Source organism: Drosophila erecta, unplaced genomic scaffold (assembly GCF_003286155.1).
Source record: "Drosophila erecta strain 14021-0224.00,06,07 unplaced genomic scaffold, DereRS2 tig00000000-arrow-pilon, whole genome shotgun sequence".
Lineage (NCBI taxonomy): Eukaryota > Metazoa > Arthropoda > Insecta > Diptera > Drosophilidae > Drosophila > Drosophila erecta.
The window spans coordinates 21728169-21751464 of NW_020825194.1; the positions used below are offsets into that span (position 1 = coordinate 21728169).

The following is a 23296-nucleotide window of genomic DNA, read 5'->3' on the forward strand; positions in this document are numbered from 1 at the left end:
GTTAGATACGTTTTTCAAACATATTCAGTTGAGCGGCACTGTATATTCCTCATTTATTGGTTTCCACCCACAAAGACAACCAGTTGTTGAGTCAACTTTCTTTATATAAATGTATATAAGTTCTCGTTATTGGGCTTACTTAAATGCTACGGCTTAATTAGGACATCTCAAGGGGGGCACTCCTTCTGTGCTCCGAATTAGGATGCTGTTCCTGAGGGCGTTCACTTGGGTCCGTTCATGATTCCTGGACGGACGCCGGGTATAGTGCCCAGTGGAGGCGGTGGTCCCATCATGGCCATGGGATTCATGATCGGTGGCGGTCGCATGCCCATCATTGGGTTCATCAGTGGAGGCATGTATGGCATTCCAGGCATTCCCGGACGCGGAGGAGCTCCCATGTTGGGCGGCGGAATGGACACGCCCGCCGGCTTCTGAGGCGCCCCTCCTGGCCCTCCCGCAAACGGATTGTTGGTGATCTTGCCCGCTTTGAAGGCGGCGGTGGTGGCGTCAATCAAATGCTGGGCCTGTTCCTCCATCCACTTTTGGTAGTAGAACTTCACATTGTCGCGGTGCTTGCGGCCTGTGCAGTGGGTTTTCCGCACGGAGGGCGAGTCGTGGGTCAAGTACGTGTCGCAGTAGTCGCAATAATACTTTGGCATTGCGCTAATTTATTTATCTAAGCGTGGAAATACGGTCAACTCCAGTTTTATTTATATTTTTGCAGTCGTATGACCGTATTTGACAAGGGTTACAAAGTACTAAACATGCTGCTGTCTGGCAGCCCTGTCCTTGTGTATATCGATAAGTTTTACAGCAACATTCAGCTTGAATGTTGATAATATACTTTCTATACGGTAAATTGTTGAATAATGCTTATTACATTTAATTCTTAGCTTTGATTATAAACCATTTTTTATTTCCCTTACACTTGCACTTATAAATTTGCAACACAGTAATAACATGAATTCCAAGCACGCTTCTAAAATAACAGTTTTGGGATGAGACACTTAAATCACTTGTGTGCCCACTGTGCACTGTTAAATGTGACACCATGTAACAGACTGTAAAGTCTGCACTGTGTCCTTGCTAATCTCAGCCGTGCTTCGAACCAGGGGCTGTGAAATATTTATGCTGCTTCAGGAACGGCCACACAGGCAGATGATGGATGTGCGGCCGCACTGCCGTTGCCTTGTATTGGGCACACTGGCAGTTATTTTGAAACCGGCGAAATACGAGGACGTCAACGCGGACGGTCGGTTTTTGTATTTTTGCCGGCTAAACACACCTTTCGAACGACGCGTAACGGTGGCCGGGCCATAAAATCGCCACAATCACGGGCAACTCGAGTGCGGCGTGCTAATTATGCGAGGCTGAGAACTAGCCAGAAAAAAGAGCAGAAATTAGGGGGGGCCAATAAACCAGTTGATTTAAACTAGTTTGTGAGTGCGTGTGAAAAGGCCAAGGAATTTGGCCGAAAGTAGTAGACAATAGCTAGGAGGCTGCGACTGCGGAGGATTCAAGTCCAGAAGTTGTCCGACCAGTTTTCGGTTCCCGGTGTGCGTGTGTGTGTGTGTGGGATTACTTGGATTACCTTTTATTTTATGTTGGTCGGTGCCTTCGAAGCGGAGCGAATGAATCGGAGCAGCTAGTGGCCGCCAGAGAGATCAAGAGTGAGAGAGCGAAATGCCCTTCGTCCAACGCGTGGTGCAGCCCGTCAATGTGGCCCAGGCCACGGCGGCCAGCTTGGGCCACGCTTCCGGTCGATTCCACTGCACGCCGGGCAAGTGCCGGAACAACAACTGCATTAACAAGCAGTCGCCGGATGGAGAGGTCCCCAATGGCCATGGATCGCCAACATCGCTCACCAGGGTGCTGGTTCACCAGGCGCCGGAGGATCAGCCCGTGCCGCCCGCTCCGGCACCAATGAAGAAGCTGAAGCACCATGTCGAGTTCCTGTCCACCTCGCCCACTCGCCACCAGTCGCAATCCCTGCCCAATTCGAGGCATCCCAGCCAGCAGAGGCCGGCGCTTGGAAGGATCGCCAGTGCGCCCCAGTCGCCCACCGCCGGCTCCTCCAAGGTGGTATCCGGCCACGAGTTCGACTCGATCAGCAACATAACGCTGAGCAACGCCCTGCGGCAGCTGGCCAGCTTGGTCCTCATAGCCAGCGACATCTTCGATGACCTGCAGCGGGATCTGCAGGCGGTGGGCGAGCGGGCAGGTCGGGTGCAGCGGAAGATTGCCGCCGTGGAGCGACGCGTCTGTGCCTACGATCCGAAAACGGTCACAGTTCGTAAGTAGACCCATTCATCTTCCGCCTTTTCAATCATAAGCACAATCCTTAGTCGTCAGTGCAGTTATCTAGGATGTAAGTGGGAGCACCACCATGTGTATTCCCCCACGATTCCCTCTCAAAGTCAAGTGCGTTATCACGGACGGCTTATCGCCCGTCATCTGCCGCTTTGTATGCGTGGAGTGGCTTCTGTGTGGGTGGCTGTTTGGCGGAGAACGTGCTCCAATCTTATCTGCTTTCGCAACACGCGGGGAATTCAATTTGCAAGGGCGCAAAAGGGAGGAGAAGCAAAAATAAATTAGTGGGAGAAGTGGGGAGCAGGTCTAGCTATACCCTAGCAAAGTGTTTTTACTCGGTGATCTCAGAACAAAAACATATTAAAATATTAGGTTATATTCTTTTTCGATTCCAGTGTTTCCTTTTTTATATAAATTTTTTCAAAGTAAAAAAAATGATTATCTTTATTGTATATTTATATTTTATTGGCTAGTGCTGGACTTTACGATCTAATTAAAGCGACAAGCTAAATTTTTGATATAGTAATATATTGCAAGCAATATTAAAGTATCATCATGATACACATATCAAGCTGCGCCGAAAGCCGCCATACCCTGCGTATACCCTTTTTTCGGAGCATCTCGGTGAAGAGAACCCGAGGGAATGCCGAACCAGTGGAAATTAACACCTTGTTTACTTTGTCGCCTCCGCTGTTTGGCTCCTCCCCGATCGCCCGTCCTGCCATTATTCCATTATGCCGAGGTGGGTGAGTGGGTGGGGCTGGGTGGCCTGCTCATACAATTAGCTTCTTGGTCGCGTCCAGCGAGGCTTCTACAATTACCAACGAGCTACGAGCACTTAGATAAACGGTCTAAAGTCGTTTGGCTCATTGTTTTCGCGACCTTGTGTTAAATACCTTCCAGCACGAATGGCCATTTATGTGGCAAGTGCTGCAGTTGTTGTTGTTCTAGTTGCAACAGCAACAGGTTATCTGCAGTGGCTGTCAAACTTCGTGATATGCCCAAATCCGATTTTATTTCCTCGGCTCTCCGCGTTTAGCACTTTGCTTCGCTTGGCACTTTATCGTTTTTTTATTTTTCTGCTTGCAATCCGAATTTTGTTTTTCGCTTGAAAACGTTCAATAACTTTATGAAATCTCAACGGCAGACTGGCGACGCTGACTGCAGCTTTTTCACTCCGATTTGATATTGTTGGCATTATTATTGTGCACTTAGCTGCAGACTTTACTGTGTGAGGAGCTCAACGTGGCGTACGATCCATTGTCAGCTGTCATTTTGCAAGAGCTCACTTTGTTTACGCCCCTCTGTCGCCGTCTTTTGGCTCCTTGTCAGCTGCCCGAGCGCAAAAACCCAGAAAAAACACGAAAACAGCAGCTGCTGCTCTTTGGGCTACTGCATGCGCAATCGAAAACGTCGCACTAATTGCTCAGGTATGAAGCCCGGGAAAAACAAGAACACCACACACTGTATGCGCGTACAGCTGGGGCCACAAAAATAGCTATAATAATAGCTTAGGTTAATAAAGTACTGTGATATCTCCATAAAAATGGTCATTTATATGACCAAAGCCTACACTAATATTCATATCCGTCTCGAAATAGAACTTTCTTATAATACAACTAGCATTGCTTCCACTAAATACTATAAAGTATTTTTAATAAGTACATTTATATTTGCTCACTAGGCGGTTTTTTTTTGTCTATAGTTGTTAAATGCAATTCCTAGTTGAGCATTTCGCAAGCCAAATTTTAAAAATAAATAATCAAGGATAGACATTTTCCTTCTTCTACATATTATCAAGATTTGTATTTTACATGTCAGGGCTATCTAAAAATATGCCCGGGTAATAACCTTCAAAACGGCCGAAAACATAAAATTTAATTAAAATTATATAAAACTGTGCCACAAGCAAGGTAAAGTGTCCGAAACAAAAGATAATAAAACCTTAAGATTGTTACAATGTTCCAAAAACCCAACTTAACTGACATAATAAAAACCATATGTGTAGTTATTAAGAAGGCAACAAAGAACCCCTGTCCAGCTATTATTTTCACCCTAACTGTGGGCTGTTAATTTTGAAATTTGCAATTGCTTCGCCAGTGTGGACTCCTTCAATTTACCTCACCTGCTCCTTTGTCCCGCAGCCTTTAATGTGCTCATATTAGAAATGCCATTACATCGCGCCATTTGCGGCAACTGCTAACCTAACCACCACTCGGAAAAGTGGCTCTTTTCCTGGGCAAGTGCAGCCAAGCGTACGAAGCAGTTGTCGAGGGTAATTTCCATTCGTGCTCCGGCTGTTACTGCTGCGGGCCTACGGGTAACCATGGCCAACTACCGCCTATGAACTACTAACTATATCTGCCAATCGATCGGCCATATTGCCGGGCAACAACATGTTGCAGGGGAAGCTAAAGAAATATAGATGGAAGTACGTGAGCGGCATGGACAACCGGCGAAATGTTTGGACTCAGCAGGCGCTTTTCGCAAAAGAAGGCCCTTTGAAGAGCACAAATGCCGCTGTCCACTTACGCACTTCCCCACTTCGGACACTCCAGTCAGCTCTCTGGTCTCTGGTCACTGGAAACTTGATCCCGGGCGGAGTACACATGTGCGTGGGCATCCCAGAGAATCTGAGATACTAAGATACTACATAGATGCCCAGTCACAGGCACACATGGCCAGATTGTTTTCAGCAGGAAACGAGCATTTGTAATTACAGCCACAGTGGGGCATAAATAACGCGAGGCCAAAAAGATACGGCCCGCATCCCAGAGATACACGAAAAGCCGAAACCGAAAAACCTGTTCCCACCTGCAGCATTGCGTGTCTGTATGGGTGTGAGTGTGCCTCAAAAACTAAACAAACAAGGCAACGAAATATACAGCCAGCTATGAAAATGCCTCGTCTACACAGTCCGAAAAAAAGATAGAAAGATACTGTATCTCTAGGCTTATGTGTCTTTGTCTGCTTGCGAGAATGTACTTTTTTTTGTCTTAGCTAGCCACGCATTATTTTTCAAGTGCGCTGATGAGCATTTGATTGTTGCAGTCAAACTTTGCCCAGGGCTCCCCCTTTTTCCCCATTTTGGGGCCAATACAATCCACTCAACTTCGGTTGGTTTCGCCTTCGCTGCGTCTGAAATTCTGACTGGGCTCCTCTTGTTTATTTTCCCAACATTTTTCTCTCACTTGAAGCGCAAAACCGAAATGTAAACCAACCAAACAACCAGTCCAGCCAGCCAGATACAGATACAGATAAATAGACGCGTCTGTCATCGTGTGCATGTAAACAGCGGCGGGATGGAAGGAGTCTCCGTTCCAGGCCCGATAACAGTCTGAATCCCGATTCCAGTCCCTATCCACACCGAAGAATTGGAGAGGACTTCACTGGAATTATGGAGTTGTCTGTGCAGCTTTCCTCATTACAAATTAGATCCAAGAAACATTTTTTCGATATTTTTAGAATTGCTTTACTAAATATGGCGATTCTTAAGATAACTATTCGCTATGTTCTTAAGTGCCTGGAACTATTGAGACTTGGCTCTGAAAACAGAGCGACATAAAATTGTACAAAATTAATTAATTCTATGTTCTTCTATTATGAAGACTAAAAACAATCTTAGCATATTATTTAATTTTATTTCTAAAGCTTCACTTATACAAAGCGTATAAGCTCCATTTAAACAAAGCTTATATGCTTTGCTACTACTACAAGTATTACTCAAATGGCTTTTGTAAAATTCCTCCTCATGGTCATTCCAATCTAAACAATTCGATGAAAATGCATGTTGTATTTGCGCATGGCTAACACTCTTGGCCACGTTGTTCAGCCAATTTAGCCGCTAGTGTAACAGCTACTTAAGTCCACGAGTTCAAATGCAAAAGGAGATTCTTCCCTGAAATTGCTTGTTGCGTGCTTCCTCGAATGGCAACAGCAGCAATATCGGCGGCAGCAACGGGTTGCGTTGCTGTTGCGTCTGGAATCTGTAGATTGATTGCCGATCGCTTAGACCGCTCATGCCGCATTTTTGCACGTTCGCCTAGCGAGGAGCAATAAGAACCAAACCAAAAGCCAAAGCCAAAGCAAAAGCAAATGGCCAATATAAATGGGGTCCGAGTCAAAGTTGCCTGCTGTTGCTGATGGATTCCTATGCAACCGCAGCAACTCCAGCTCCGAGAGCAACTGCAGCAGCAACGACAACCGCAGCAAGAAAACATCAACGCACCTTTTCAGTCATTGAACTTTAAGCTATGCGTTCGTTCTTTCGTTCGACAACTGGGCCCCAACTCTCCATTGTTGATTGCCCCCACTTCAGGCCCACTTCCCCAACCCGAAGCCTAAACGAAACCCCAACCCCGAAACCCATCGATACGTTCGAACTGGCAAGATTGGAAGGCGAAGACGAAGACGATCGCTAGCCGGGGATTTGAAGCACAGCGCTCTTCGATTTTTGATTCTTAACAACGAGGAGAGTGGGGCAAAAGACTCGAAATTAATGTGTCTGTCTGGGCTTTGTCTGTTTACCTTAAGCGGTATTTATATGCAGCGCCGTGGACTGTAAATTTGAGTGGTTCATTCTTCGGTGCTTCGATGTCGATAGTGTCGCAGTGGTGCAGCGGATGCGATTCGTGCTGCCTTGATTAATAGCCTTTGGCCGCAGTTGAAGGGCGTCGTTAAAAGCCTTTTCCAACTGTCGTTTCGGGTTTCAAGTTCTTTGGCGGTTTTCAAGTTCAGCGGTGTCTGGTCGTAAACACCTTTGGAAACACTGCACCCGCATTTCGGAGCACGACTTTCTAATCTGAATGGGAATGGAGTCGGTGGAGTAGGGGTTTGGTGGTAAACTTGCCCAGGGCCACCTTTCTCGACTCAATCTTCCTCGCCTTCGATGGCATTTATATTTAATTTTCTCGAGCCAAAAACGTGTTTGCAAATACCAATTCGGACAACCGGCAGATGGGAGTGCGCGGAACGTGGGCGTTAGAACAAAAGCAAATTGTGCGTCGGGAATTCCATCTGCACGCCGTTGGAAAGCGGAAAACACAGGGCAGTCATACCGTCAAACTGCCATGCAGCCAGCGTGCGATCTGAGTTTATGGATTCGTTCCAGAAACCTGTACACGTAGCACAGGTAAACAGCGTCACTAATCAAGGGGCAGGGCAGGGGAGTTGGAATCTCAGGAGGGGAGGGAAAAGAGGTCCAGGGACCATCACAAACCCTGGGAAGACCATTACCTTGCATTACCATCGGAATTTCTCAGCAGCAGTCGTCTACACACAGGGAACTGCTACTAAATTGGTCATTCAGTTTTTCGTTATTGTCCAATCGTGGGATTTCAAGCCATTATAATGTTGTACATCAAAATATTATATATGGAAGAAAATGGTATAGAAATAATGAATCAATCATTTTCATCAAACCAAATCGTATATAGTAAATCTTTACAAAATGAAAAACAATTTTTATTTGGTTTCATGTTATTCCTAGATAGGCACCGACTCAACAATAAATGAAAAGGAGTTAATTATTTAACCAACACATAATCGATTGTGCAATTTCTTTAAGTGTGTCTACCTTCCTGGGCTCGCAAACCAACTTGTTTCTCGGAATTTCATCGCAAGAACTTCAAGTGCTTTCCTGCCGCCTGGTTTTTGTTTTCGGGCAGCTTTAAGGTCCAACCAAGTCAGACCTTCGGTTGGCATTACGTAAATGTGTGTTTGCGGCAAACAAATTGCAGAACTGGCTAAAAGGGAGAGACTGGGAGAGGAAGAGGAGAGTGAGAGGGATAGAAAGGCTAGCCGGCAAAATGGGAAATGGAAACACTTTGTCGCCCGTTTGCTGCTGGTTTCATAATGCGGCCTTAATGTCTGTCTGTCCCTGCTGCCCCTCGTCTCGGCAGGGAAGTCCCTTCCTTTCCTGGCTGTCTGTGCTGATTTCCGGACGACTGATTGCAACGGCAACGGCTACGGCAACTCGTGTTTCATTTTTCACTCTCATTCATCTGGCAAACATCACGCAATGCCGGGCGACAGATGAGCCAAGACTCGCCGCTTTTGACCCTGTCTCCGTTCTACATATATCTTTTTTGTTTTTTGTCTTGCGTCCCAGGTAAACGCGATTCCGGGTTTTCAGTGTTCCAGTGTTCCGGCCATCGTAAACCGCAAACTGTGAGCAAATGGTCCTGCCAAAATGAGCGCTATGCCGGCATGTTGCATGCAACCCGTTCTACGTCAACCCTCGGGTGGACTGCATTCATAATTCACCCTTTTCTAGGGGTGGGGGTACCTGGTCACCTGGGTGGATGGATGGATGGAGGAAGCGTCAGTGCGAAAATTGCTTTGTTTGTGGCATAAAAACAAGTTCTCCCGGCCCGGAATTATCCAGTTCCCCCTGAGCAGCGACGTTTAGTGAAGGCAAGGGTTTCGAACAGCTGATGCCTTGATCAGATCGGGCTCATGTCATATGCAAATTAATCAAAACCTGGGTGTGTTTTTCATATAGGGTTTGGTTTCTAATCCGTATTGCATGGGAAATCGAAGAGTGATGCAACGGCAGCTGCTGTAAGCCCTTTTACCTATTGTTTAGCTTTGCCAATGCCGCATTAGATTGTTCGTTAGATTGCCTATGATACAATATACATATATGATAAAAAATACACTGTTCTTGACGGCGTTCCATGTATCTTATCACCGCCATATGTTTACACACCTTCGATTGCAGCCCAAGGTGCTGAACTGTAGTGTTGAAATACTTGGCACGAGGCATTGGTCTAAATATATTGTTTATGGGCACAGATATTGATTTCATGTGTGCGCTAAGGGAATTTTCAATAATTCCATAGGCACTTATCAGCTTTAGGATTTTCTGTGCCTTGTTTTCAGTATTATACACTTATGTATGTACTTATAAGCAAAGATCGCAAAATGGGTAACCATTATCTTTTGTATCCATTCATCTTCTTTTTATTTCTTCCAAGTTCCCACCTAAAATAATTTCCTGTACTAATCATTTATGTAAATGTTAAAGCTGCCATAATCTCATTTCTAAGGGGTGGCTCCCTTTGTAGGAACACCACCTTCCGAACAGGAAACCTTCTATGCTTTACTCTTAACCCACTGCATCCCCTATAGTTGAATACCTGCATCTACTCACGTTCTCTACTAGGAAACCCAGGCAGCAATCGCGTGATCTAATTCGGAGCTCTTTATCTTTTATTCATTGTGTGTCTGCCACCGTGGCTAGTTCCAACTAAAAGTGCGGCATTTAGCCCGCTAAACGATGTCTGGAGAGAAGGGGTAGAGCTTGCAACATTGGACCATTGCTACTGCGACAATGGAAACATGGAGTGAGTTCCCCAGAGTCGCAATTCATTAGATACGAAACACGTTGCTCTGATTGCCGAGCATGTAAGAGCCAAAACTAGTGAAGGGGCTCAGCTTTTTCAGCAGCTTCTCGTCTGCTTTTTTGTACGCTTTTCGTTGGATAAGTTTTACATGATTTTGAGAGCATGTTCTGGGAGAATGCGTGAAGATGGAAATGAACAAAAAAAGGGGGCAGATACACATACTCGTACAGCCGTGGAAGCTGGGCACTGTCAGCTTGACTGACATCATTTCCGATGTTTATCTTTTCATGTTAACAACTGTAGCAAGCGACATGGAGCACAAACAATCCAATCCTTTGCAACAGCCAGAACAGCAAGAACAACAATGAGCCTTGGCTTTCGGGTCAAGAGCTGGCTTAACTTTTCCCCAGTTTGTTTTCCCTTTTTTTCGGAAGCCTTAAACGGATAAAAATGACAGCTCAATCCAATTGCCTTGAGGCTTCGAAAAAGTTCTATCTATTTTCTAGAGTACATTGACCCAAATTCAGTTAAGGTTCCACTGATTGTGGAGGATTTTTTGGGAAACTTGTTGCTTCTGGTGCTGCTTTCACTTGATTTGCATAAAGACAAGAGAGGCCTGCAACGGTAAAAATGATTTTCCATAAGCGAGGAAAACCTGAAACCGCGCCGAGGAGAATCTCTCTGGGGGAATGGGAGCTTGCGCAAGCGGAGAGCCTCTTATGCAGCCGCCTCGTAATGGCCAATTAAGCCGCGTCATGTCGTCAACCAGTCAGTCAACCCAGTCAACGAAGTCAGCCCGCTGAGGCTGCATTTGATCAGCTCGCGCGGGAAGCCGAGTGCGTGGGACCTGCCATCGAAATCGCCTCCATTTTGGCTCCAGATGCCAAGTCATCATGGCTGCCCCACTTGGAGCCGGAATTCGGAGTTGTACGCCCAAAATGGTGGGAGGCCACGCACTGCAAGCTCTGAAAAAAGAAAAGCCCGGAGCTTGGAAAAAAGCCAGCAGACAGGCACTTACGCCCCCTCCTAGAAAAGCAGGTGGGCAGGTTTGTTATTTTTTGGGGGGAGCCATTGGAAGTTGCTCAGCCATAACTCCGTGCCCTGCCGGATTAATTACGCACATGTGTGAGCGGGCGAGGTCGCCTTAGGGCTATCATTTACGCTAAATGCACACTGAAAACAGTAATTAGATTGTCTATGCCCGTAAATCCAGCGTGCCACTTGAGATGAAACTCGGGCCGGAGCAGCTGGAGGTTCTACCATTAGGGGTTGCAGTCCCTGTCTCTAATTCCCTGCCGATATAATGCTCTTAAGCCGAAAACCAGATAGAGATACATTCGGAGTTGCTCTAGCATAGATAGATACTTTAGTTTGACACGTGGGCTAGCTAAACCGACAGATGTGAGCCGAGATCTCTCCACCGGATAGGCTCGCAATGGGCATATGTTGCGGTTTTGAAGCCACATTCCAGTTCGGTCGATTCAAGGTTTCATAAAGTTCAGGAAAACCAATCCCAAAACGATTAAAACCAAAGCTGGCCGATTGAAACCAAGATAGGGAGCCAGAGACCAAGTACTGTGACTCTGGCTCTGACGCTGACTCTGAATCTGAATCTGACTCCCAACGATGATGGCGTCGGCCACCAAAGATGCCGACGCTTAGATATTGGCTACATTGTGCTGCCATTGTATCTCCGAGATACCAGATACACACACACACTGACTTACAAGCCAAACCGCAGAGAAAAAAGCTCCGTAGCTGAAATCGTGTTTGGGATGCCGGATTTTCGTTTTCTGGATGCCCTCGCCCTGACTTGTCTGCGGTATAGGACCAGAAGTTCAGCACGAAATGCAATTACAATGCCCTGACATTGGGGCAAATCGAGAAGATACATGCCAGCAGTTCGATGGAGTCGCATTTTGGTGCGGCCATGGAAGTGCAGAGTGATTACGAGCCTGCCAAGCGGAAGAGACGTAAATTATGTTATAACCCACGACGGATATGGCAAAGAAAGGCGGACGGGCTGGCAGGCAGGAAAAGCCGGTCTTCAGTTGGCAGATTGTTTATTCGAGGGCAAAATACATATAAATATATATGTGTAGGCCAAGGAATCTTTGAAAAGGAGAAACGAAGTCACTCGGTAATCATCGAAATCCAGTAACAATCCGAAGCTGTTGCTCTTTGTTTAGACAGTCAAACGCAGACCATCCATCAATTGGCTGCCAGCCTTTTGTTCCACGTCGCACTTCAATGAGCCGTAAAGAGAGCTACGGATCCGGACGCGGAAGCGGAATTTCTCCGCCCATTTAATTCGCAGTGGGTCAAACAGTTAGGAACAGCTGTGTGGTTATGCCGCATTTGGGTGGTTACTAATGGGAGGGAGGTTTACGCAGCAGCCGGCACTCCAAGTGTCATCGAATGGATTCGCATCGGGAGGAAATGCGGCATAATTGTTTAACAATGCAACAGAACACAATAATCAACTCGGTATTCAATCCCTGGATTCAACCCTCGAGTTGTTGCCCTAATTTTTGTTAGCACTGAATATTGTTTAGAGTTTCCCTCGCCGTTTTTATGGGCCCCTGCCACTTGGCGCATCCGGTGAGTGGCGCTAGCTGATGAAAAAATGAAGCAGAACTGTCACAACCGGAAATGCAACCTGGCGTTTCGATTTGATTCGAAATCGAAGTGTGCGCACAATGCCATTATAATGGGCAGTTTAGCCCCCGTTTATAGGCTAAAAAGGGGGCGGGGCGGGGCCGGCGAATGCGTGCGCTGCATTAATGAAGGCATAAAACGTTCGTAGCTCAAATGAATTGCTGCTTAAGCAGTCCAACGCAACAAATTGTGGCAATAAACGAACGCCAGAGATCAGCGAAAGTTCACGGCTTCAATTTTAATGAGCCCGCTGACCCAATTCCGCGACATGAGAAGGGGAGTTTGCATTGTTTTGCAATTTCAGTGGGTGAAAGGGGGAGCAACAGGGGTCTCTGGAAGGGGATACTGAGTTCAATAAACTTACCGCATCAAAAGTGCTCCAGTGAAATCCCCACAGGCCGCGACAGCTGTTGTTGCGCTTCAGCGGCAATCTGCGCGCACCCCAGCACTGAGAAAAATATTCAACGAAATAAAAAATGGGTAATAAAGTGTTTGAAATGGGATGTATGCTGATATGTCCTAAAATTATTTGCAAATTCTCTAAAAAATACGGATTCATGTTGACTGAATTTGATATATTGGGATTTCTTGTTTCGACAAGAACTGTATTCTAAGTGCTTAACCAAATATACCTCCCCAATTGCATTCAGTGCCTTGTTTTGGCCCAGTGTGATCCTCGCACACTCCATTCAATCTGTGGGCTGCTGCGATCGCCCCGTTCCGCCCGATTGTTTGTAGCTTTTTTATGTGCGATACTAAATGCATTTCGGATCCACAATAAATAAATTCCCTGCGCTCAAAACATGTCAAGAGCAACGACACACAAGCTCCACCCAAAAAATACAGCATAGGTCCTCCCTTGGCGGCGTTTGAAAGTGTAAATGAATTTGTTCTTAATTATTATGGGACGATGTTCAAAGCCCATTGGCAATTTGGAGATCGGCGGAAGAGGAGCAGCATATGACCAAGATTCGTTGGCACTGATTTACGAGAACCGAAATGTTGGGGAGCCAAAGGGTGAGCCGTCCTCAAGATGCATGAATTGCTTTTTATGTGGCGGCAAAACTTGTGGGGAAACCGAGGAAAGCAGCGAGTGAGAAAGCAGAAACATAACATGGTGGAAATTTGTTTCTTTAGTTATCTAACGCCCTGGGAAAATGTTTTCTTTGATGCCAGACACAATGGCAAATGATGGATTTGTTGAATTTCAACAGCAACGTGTGAACTACGGGGAAGCAGACAGAGAAATTCGAGATTTTGTGTGGCTCCAGAAAACTGATGATTGCGCGCCCAGGGAATTACTAAAGAAGTGAGCAGATTTGGAGCAATCCAATTTGGCTTAACTATATATAATTGGCATCAATTGACCTACTTTACGATTGCCTTAACCTCAGACTAATCCCTAATATACCGGATACTTAATGGGTTCTTATACAGCTGGATTATTCGAGAATCTCTTGATTTTCATTAATTATCGCATCGTAATAATTTCCATTTTCTATTTGTGTTTTCTCTCTGGGATCAACCGAAATTTATGGTCCACTGTGCTGTTTATTTTATCACTAATAGATTCTTTATTTTATCTGCTGCGTTTCTTCTTTCCAATTTCATTTCCTTTTCTTTATTGATTTTTTTCCAATCTCAACTGATTTATGCGCTCAATAATTGATTTAGCATTTGTGGCGGTCGAGCGGTAAAGCCATTAAATGCGACATCAAGGGCCGGTTTCAAGTGTCCTTATCAGAAGTAGTCCAGCCATTCCACACTCCCTTGCAAACCAACCGACTAAATTCATTGGTATCCGTATCCTGTTGGTGTCAAAGTGACGGAGAAGTCGTAAATTTGGAAGCAGTTCGCCGATATGACAAGTGACTCCAAATGTTTTATGGACATGTGTTGCCTAATTTATGTTTCAATAAGTAAGTCCCCAGCCAAAGATATTCTCCACCCCCTGGGGACATAAAAATGTCATAATATCCGATGAAAACGCAATGCAACAAATAATTAATTGAAACGAACAACTGAAAAGGGGATGAGTGGATTGCAACTGTTTCTCTCCTCTTTTTATGGCGGAGAAAATTGAGGAAAATGTTCATTAACCTCCCATATATGAGCTCATGCTGGTAGACATGTTTGGGCTAATAAATCAAAATTAATTTCTTCATTGGAAAGTTCTCTTTGGGGAATTTGATGACAGGTGGCCTTTGTGGAGCTTTGTCCCATTGATTCCATTTGCTTTGGCAATCTGCAATCCATTTTCGAGATTATATTGACAAACTCGCACTCACATGTGACCCTCACGATAAGTCCGATCATGATGTAAATGTGTGTGGTCTGGCCTTATCGGCACTTTGATCGGCTCTTGATTTTGTCACCGTTACAGGTGATAATAAAACGCGAACAAATCGTTGACAACTGGTTTCAGTGGATCAAGTTTTCTGAGCCACGTTTTTATGGCCATACCATTTCCATAATAAACAGTATACCGTGCCTAATGCAGTCATCAATGCGCTCTTATCGCTCCCCAGCGTACGATATTTTAAAAGCCATAATAGCATTTTCGGGTTAATTTCAATTTTTTTTTCGAATTTTTCAATATTTTTATGAGAAAAACGCTTCGGTAGAACTGGCTTTATCAGCTCTGTCTGTCGTTTATTGTTTGTTTGTTTCCTGTCCGAGCACTGGGAAAAGTGTTGACAACCCAGAGCGGCCCATCGAAACCTAAAAAAAGGAAATAAAATTGAAAACGTATGTGCCGAAGCCAAAGATTATATATACAACAGATACAGATACTTGCCAGCAAGTTGGGGACAAATATTTGCTCTTGGCGCAGTCGAAATGTTTACAATTTATTTACAATTTCATTATTAACGCTGCGCTGTTTGCCTTTCCATTGGATGCGTTGTTTGCCGAAGACATTAACGACACCATCGTCGCATAATGAGGCAATAATTATGTTTGAGATAGCGCTGCGTCAAAGACAAAGGTTTGCCTTGGTCCCCCATCCCCATCCTTATCCACATCTCCCATATCATCTCGTCACCAGAGCTTGCCACAAGTTTGTGGTGTCTCAAGGACCCAGCACTCGTGTGGCAGTCAGACGTGGCAAAAGGAGTTGGAGCAGAAAGAGGAGCCTGCCTGCTGGAGATTAGTGCTAAATGGGAATCAGCACTGCTATCTTTACACCGGGGAAAAATCAGTCAAAGAACCTTCTTCAAGTATCACTATATTTCCAGTCTTAAGTAAGGGGAATTCCAAAATTGTGATCAATAAAAAATGAATTTGTTCATCGTATCCATTGGGCTTTGGAGAAGTGATACCTTGCTCGTCAGGGATTATAGCCCTTTTGACACTTCTCTTATGATAATACTTCTGATTCTATTTCCCCTGTGTATCCCTCGCGGCAGCCATCTCGTGCCCATCTCGACTGTCAACGCACCTAAACAGACACCTTAAATTGCAGATCTTTAGCACTTGATATGCTCCGAGGGAACGAAGACATCGTCAGCACTTTGTGTCTTCCTGCTGGCGGAATGCTCTGCCATTCGCCATAGTTGTATCTCTCTGTGTCTATTTCCCTGTCTGTCGATTATCTAGAAATTGTCGTCTGCATTTAATGGCAGCGATAAACATTTGCGCCATGGCCCAGCCAGTCCTGACCCTTGACTCGACTCGACTTGACTCGACTCGGCTCATAGTTTTCCTATGCAAATCTGAGCCGCATTCGCATTCCCGACAAATTTTTGGGAAAGTTGACACAATTTGAACCCCTCAGCTACAGCAGTCAGCCATTCAGATGCTCTGAAACAAATAACATCGCTAGTCTTTGGGGCTAAAACCGTGAGCAGCGTTGTGCCTTTCACTTGGCCAGGCTCTTAGCCCGGAGTCCCAAATGGCCAACACCTTGCCAACACCAGCCACACTCGGCTAATCGCCGCCTGGCCATCTGCGGAGGAGTCCTCGGCCACAATCTTGACATTATTCTCCATGGAGAGCTTCTCGCTCGGCGACAATGCGGAAAAACAACTTTCGCAAATTCTTGCAATTGAATTTAGGTGCTGTGGGTGGGAGAGGAATGTAAGCCATTACAACGGCGAATGGTTATAAAGGAATTTAGATGCAAATTAAATACATAATAGCATTTCTGGATACTGATGAATATGGAATAATTTAGCTTTTTCTATTTTGCGATTTTGTATGATATTTATTTCTTAAAAACGTAACTAGCTGTTGTAAACCAGAAACCTTGATCATTAGTCGGCTTCAAAGTCGTTTTTCACACAGATTGGAGATCTCTGGTGTCTGGCTTTCACTTTGTCCTTGTTCTGGCGTACAAAATCCTCCCGAAGGCCCCGCTGTCATCGGTCGACTTTCTAATAAACAAATTGTTGTCGATGTCGCGCTTTGTTTTCGTCCGATAGTCGGAGTTTAATTAACCGCAGCAGCTGGCAAAAACTAAACTGGCACATTGCCGCTGCGCGAAAGGCGGAGGGGAGGTGGTAACTAGATCCGATGCGGTTTCTCTGTTAGGCGCTCGACTAACTTAATCGCACTAACTTGGCGTCGCTGCGTACCGCGCTATGTCACCTGAGAGGACGAAGTCATCGGATCTGTCCCGGGGATACCAGTCATATCTCCAGCGGCCGCAGAGTTCAGAAGTTCAGCCCGGAGCATGGAAACTTTCTAAAAACAACGTTCAACGTTCAACGTTCGTGCAACACAGCCGTTGACAGTCTGGCAATTTGTGTTTGCCCCTTTGGCAAAAGATACCGGCAATCTCGATGTTTGTCCCAGCAATTAGCAGCCTCAGTGGCAGTGCAGTAGCCGTGATTATCACCTCCCGCCCCATGTCCCATGCTGAATGCAAATGCAAATGCAAATGCAAATATTTACACGAGTGGCTCAAGGGTTGGCATTGACGCACAGGACTGAAGGAGCGGAGAAGATATACCGTAGGGATGCGAAAGAAGTGTAATTCAATCGGCGGCAGGGCTTCTTCCCGGTTCGAGGGTCCGATTGGAGGAACGAACGTCTTGAAGGGGTCGCAGGAAACCATAAAAATCAGCCATATGAGAAATGGATGATGAGTGAGGAATGCCTTGGGTTTCATTCACAGGAATGCACGTTCCCAGGACTCAAGGGTAGCCTGTGTGTTTGCCGAAGGACTCATCGCTGCTCCTTTCTCGCTCCGCCAGTTCCTGTTTGCTACCTGCCTGGGAAATACTTCCCCTGCTTTTTAGGGGAATATTATTCCCCTGCTATTTTTCTGCATGTTTGTTTCACGTCTTTTCAGCCTTCAGCCCGACTTCCCTGCAGTCTTCTTTTCCGCACCTTTGGCTGGCCGTTCAGCGGGCAAAGTGTTGCCAAATGTTTGCAGCATTTCCTGTTGTCTACGGGGCGTTGTCGCGGCAAAGTTTCGTCTTTTAACTTTTAGCACGTGTCAGTAAAGAAAAAATGCAAAAGTTTTCGGGATAAAATAAAGTGAAATGAAATAAAATAAAGCCAAGCGTGAGGCGGTGAAATTGTGAAGAAGCCTCGCCTGAATTTAATACCCTTCGCAGTCCCACCGTCGGAAAGTCAGACTGGCTGGCACTCGCACACGCTTTTGGCCATGGCTAAAGTGTCCCAGTAGGCTCTTACCTTTGTTCCTGGCCGGGTTGGAGTGAAAAATGTTAATGCAAAATGCATTACGCCGCTCGCTTGAACTCCGGGTGCCAGACACTCGAAAGATTGGGAGTCGGTGGAGCTGGCTGGAGCTGGGTGATGCTAGGCCACTTCTGGCCAAGTGCTGGTGCATAATAGAAATTCCAGGATAGCTGCAGGCTTATGTCACTCCGGCTAAGCATTTAATTAGTATTTATACTGGCGGAGCGCGCATAAATTCAGATGCAAATACGAGAGCGAGTTATGTTTCAGTTGCTGGAGTTGGTAACCTTATATCTTGACTTTGATTAGGTCTTCCAATTAGTAAACTGAGTTGTCTAGTGCTTGGATTAGTTACCAGGAAGCCGATGTTGCCTCGGAAAAAGGCAAAGGCCAGAAGTGCTGAGCCAGCATTATGGTGATGTGTGCGGATGGACTGAATAATAAACTTTACAGGGAAGCCATTAAAGCAGCCAAGTGTATAAACGTCTGGGAAAGTGTTAATAACATAAACTGCTAGACACTTTGTTTACAAGTAATCACTTTAGGTGGGCGAGTACTAAAGTAGGGAATAGAGGGAGCAACGGAAGAGGAAGGTAACGTTTTTAACGGGAAAATCATATTGTGTCCCTAATTACCAAGAGGTGTTGGGCGCCATGTATGGAGCACTTCCTAGTTGCAAACGAATTCAAAGCTTACCATTTCATGTCGTAGATAATAAAGGTATTTCTAAGCAAACCCAAAGGCTGCAGCCCAGCCATCTTTCTACTTATGTATATGCCATCATGCTTGTAACTACTGTTCGTCCAGCGTTTTAAACTCTGTTCCCAAGCTCCAAGGCAGCTTCAAGTCTTGGTTCAAGGTTGTCGGTGAAACGAATCGCATAAAGCAATATGTAAATCTCCCCTGGACCTTAGCCCCTTGGCCCTTCGACGTTTTCCAATGAATAGCAAATAGGAATCCATCTATACGAGCATTCCGCAGTGATCGATACCTTCGTTACCCGGCAACATACTCTTACGTATATGCCTCAGCGGGGGGTACTTAGGAGCCCTCGACCCAACTCGACTCGACTTGACTTGAGACTCTTCCACGAAATGGCGAAACCCGTTTTGGGTCTCAGCCTCTCGGGTCCAGAGTGTCTTTCAATTGTATTCAATGCTAACTCAATTGCTCTGGCCCAGGGCTACATGGCTATATGGCCACAGCTTTGGCTGTCTAACCGATTCCATTTCGCCCTGGCAGGGGCAATTGAGGCACACTCGAGAGTGGGAGGCACACGGGGTGGGCAATTTGTTTTTCTAGACCTGAGACAAAGAAGGCGATGCGAGATGCGAGATGGCAGACAAAAGACAAAAAGCGGAGGCACCAAAAGAAAACGACTTACTTAGCATCTCGGCTATGGTTCATGGGAAACTGGGAACGAGATATGGTGTAGGGATAGGTCCAGGACTTAAGACCTAAACCGGATGTGGATGTGGATGTGGCGCATCGCTCAATGGCTGCCTTTCACTTCCTCCCTATCTTTTTTTCAAGTTCAAGTCAAACATTGGCCATAATCTCCGCGCGTCAGCTGCACCACTTTTTATGCTCGAACAGCGCGCAATATTTGAATAAACCACATCTGAGTATCGGAAATCTCCAAAAATAAAAAGGTGCCAAGGCAAATGAGCTGTTAAAAATAAGGGGAGCCGAAAGCCGGAAAATGTCGCCGAAGGGAAATCCCCGCTAAAGTGGTTGCCACTCTCATTCTCCGGATAAATCTTCCCCATACATCTGGCGATGCGAAGGGACGTGAAAAACTCTATGGCACCGAGAACATTTTCGGGCATTCAATTTAATTTTAGACACAAAAACCCAATAAAATTGCCGCTGCTGCTGGGTGCATTTATTTTTGTTTTCACCCCGCAGCGGCGAGCACTTCCGCAGGGTTTGAGGAAAAGCGGGGCGAAAACCAGGGAAAAGGCGCTCGATGAGGATGCAGCTCTTAATGATATCAGTCGCGCTGATCGGTGGCTCTCTCCTCAGGGTTTTCCTCCACAACCCCGCCCGTAGACGATGGAATTTAAAGTAAACTTATCCCGCGGGTACTCGCTGAAAAACGCATGTCACTTAAATTTATTGGCCGCAACAGCAACAACAACTGCAACTGGGAAAAGCAACAGCGAAAACAGCAGTGGCATTTGGTGAGATGCATTTTTCATTCAATTTCCAGCCCGGTCTGATGCATTTTATGTTCGCCAGGGGCTGTAAAATCGATTGATAGACACGGCTCATGATTGAAGTCGAATGCCTGCGGGGGCGGCCCTAAAATGTTTAGCAGCAAATTTTACGTTTTCTATTAATTACTTTACATGGCCGTAAAGTCATAAAGTCAGAACCCCATTCGCCTCCCTCCGAATCCATTTCATAATTGAGCCCTGGCGGAAGTCAAGTCTTACTTAATCAACCCGAAAGCACGACTCGAAGTCTTATTAATTGGAGCGCAAAAGGGGCTGAAGACAAAAAATGCGCTAATTGCTATCACGTCAAGTGCTCCGGGGTCAATTAATTTAAATAAAAGCCAAATTGTCAGCGTCGAAAGGCCTGAAAAAGACAAGCTTAATTAAAACTGCGCAAAGCTGTCATCGATAGTTTCGTGGGGCTGAGTTGTAACTAAAAGTGAATCATCGTAAGTAGACACAATGTTGGTTTAGTGCTAGCCATTTTCTTAGAAACTGCGTGCAAAGTAGACTGTATCAATCAATAGTATTAAATGGTTTCCATTATCTGAAAGTATAATCCTTATGAAAGCAAAACTTTTGTTAAAACATATTAGTTTATATGTAATTATTCTCATAAATATTATTTAAAGACAGCTGCCTTTTTGTAAGTTCTATGCACACACCTCGAATCAGATTATAGCCACAAGAACCACAGATTACCCATAAGCTGGGGATAATTCCTTGAAACTATTTTTGATATGCCTGAAAGGGACATGCCAGCATTTCGCATCACTTCAACCTTTAATCCCCTTTGAACACGAGGAATCGTGCGTTATCTGTCATCGGGAGACCTAATGAAAAGAGTTCACCCTCGCACATAATTCAGATCATTAGTCCTGGCCAGGCTTACTCACTTTCTCCCAATCCAACCCAATCCAACCAATCCGCTCTCCTCACCCTCGCCAGGCGACCACATTGACCTTTTATGGCTGTAGCCGTGGGCTTGGCAAATCAGAATCACGTGACTTGCCCATTTTTATTGGCAATGCGTTCGCGTGGGTGTGTCGGCCTGCTTTTGGATTGATAGAGGTTTGCAGCAGGGCATAAATCAGTTTTAATAGTGCAGCTGGAGAACTGAAGCCGCAGCCTGTGTCTTCGTCGAAATGAAAAAGGCATAACGAAGAACTAAGTGACTGGGATACGCATATGGGACTTAGCAGCCCGTTTAATGAGATTTTGCAGTCGGAAGAGCAGCGAGCGAAGCCAATTTTATTTGCCATTTCTGTCAACATTTGCTGTTTTTTGCTGTGGCTGTGTTGGCAACATTTTTACTGTCGCATTACGTGCAACATTTGCCCGTTGATTGCTTGGGGTATGAATCCCGCCCATTTTTCTCATCCCCTGGAAAACCCGAGGGCATTGCATAAATTTGTCTAGCTGTTGTTGTCGGACTCTACAATTTATGCGCTCGTGGCGCCCCAAAATGTGGCGGTGGCTTTTGTTATTCGCTTGCCGAAAATTTGCTAAAATACAACCTAAAATAGCAAACCCAGCCGAGTAAATCCGAAAGCAAAAACTTTTGGCCATAAAGCACATGTGACTACGTCTACCATATTCACATCCCCACCATCTGGCTGCTTCTGGGCGTATGGATATGTGTGTTTCTGAAATGTATTTGTTTATTTTGCCGTTTTTGGCTGCAACACATTTTCCGTTCCTGGCTTTAAGCTTTTCTCGCCCTGACAAAATCTTTCCACATAAATCATTCCGCAGCAGAATGCTGAAAATTGTCGGTGATAAGCGCACTGCTTTTTCCGCTTTCAGCTTGGTGCTATACAAAATGCAAAGTGTTTTCCTTGGTTCCTTTGATAAATTAACCTCAAAGGTTATCAGGCAAATTCGCATTATGCTGCATACTCGGGCTTACAAAAGCAGGCGCGAAAGAAAGAGGCTTCGTTTTGATGGATGTCCCACATCATTTTCCAAGACTTTTGGTGTTACTCCTAAACTGAACGCATAAATCTTGCACAGGCTCATACATAATGGAATTTAATATTTAAATAGTAAGCCTTATATGCATCTTTAATATCACTCAAAAGGGCATTCATTCCCCTGCAGTTTCAACTCACGTTTCCTTTCTCGCACTTCCTTTTTTATACATAATTAATTTATCACTTGGCTTTAATTTTTATCGCATCGGATGTCGCAGGACCTCCATTTCCCGTTGTCCCCCCTGGAGACCAGACCCCAAAAGTGACCCTTAATTGCTTTAAATGCCATTACGACACTTACGCACAGAGCACTCGCAGTTTGGAGCTTGTAGCTTGGAGTTTGGAGTACTGATATCCATGGGCCGTGTCTGGCTGTCAGCCAGAATCGCAGGGCCAAGCGCAGCACTCAGTCTTTAATTTGCCTGGCCTGCGCCTGCAATTGTTTTCGCTTTAAATAATTAAATTAAAGTGGACAGTCAACTGATTGAAGGAGCCTCCAGTCTCTGTCCCTACCCTTGAGCCTGCCTCCAGTGGAGCAACTTGCTCCCGACTGCCACTCGATGCAATTGTTTTCGGCTGGGGAAATGAGCTGAGCAAAAACGAAAAACGAGGATATTGAACTCTAACCTGGTGCAATCAGCTTAATTAAGGCGGCCACGGCAATGGCTTATAAATCATTTATTGCCAAGACATTATCGCCATCGACTGCTGGTGCACATAGTAGTAACAGTGGATGTAGTACCCACTCCGCCCCCTTAGAACTCGTTTTGTGCAAATTATGCTACGGAACGCGTTAGTCTATGACAGATTGTATCTGCTAGATACAGCATATATGTACATATAGCCATTTGTGGATGCCGACGTGCCGGCGGAGCTTTTATGCCGCACGTACCGATCCCTCTTGGCGTCAATTTATAGCCAGGGTAAAAATTCTGCTAAGAGCCAGCACCGCCGACTTAGGAGCAGCTGGTTCGCTGGATACTCCATACCGTTCTCTAGTAAGCCAACATCTTGTGCAAATCTTATTTACTTGCGGCTTTGCCACAGTCACACACGAGTTGGATGGAGTATCTGCCGCCACAGAGCATTGCATACGTGTCAATGTGCCTGGGCCTTGGCAAATGCACTTTTGATATATTGGCTC

At 45.5% G+C, this 23296-nt stretch overlaps 2 protein-coding genes across 2 annotated transcripts in view; one reads left to right on the forward strand and one right to left on the reverse strand.

Annotated features, from left to right (window-relative positions):
• Positions 1-83: 83 nt before the first annotated feature.
• LOC6554071 (U1 small nuclear ribonucleoprotein C) lies at positions 84-788 on the reverse strand. Its single transcript, XM_001979545.3, has one exon. The coding sequence runs from the start codon at positions 657-659 to the stop codon at positions 222-224; it is 438 nt and encodes a 145-aa protein (XP_001979581.1). The 5' UTR covers positions 660-788; the 3' UTR covers positions 84-221.
• Positions 789-1143: 355 nt separating this feature from the next.
• LOC6554070 overlaps positions 1144-23296 on the forward strand; it is a 38271-nt gene continuing 16118 nt past the window's right edge. The window contains exon 1 of the mRNA XM_001979544.3: positions 1144-2293. Coding sequence (XP_001979580.1) covers positions 1684-2293 — 610 coding nt within the window. The 5' untranslated portion in view covers positions 1144-1683. The remainder of the gene's footprint in view (positions 2294-23296) is intronic.

Coding starts and splice junctions, on each gene's coding strand:
- LOC6554071 (XM_001979545.3), bottom strand. CDS start 659: ATGCCAAAGTATTATTGCGACTACTGCGACACGTACTTGACCCACGAC.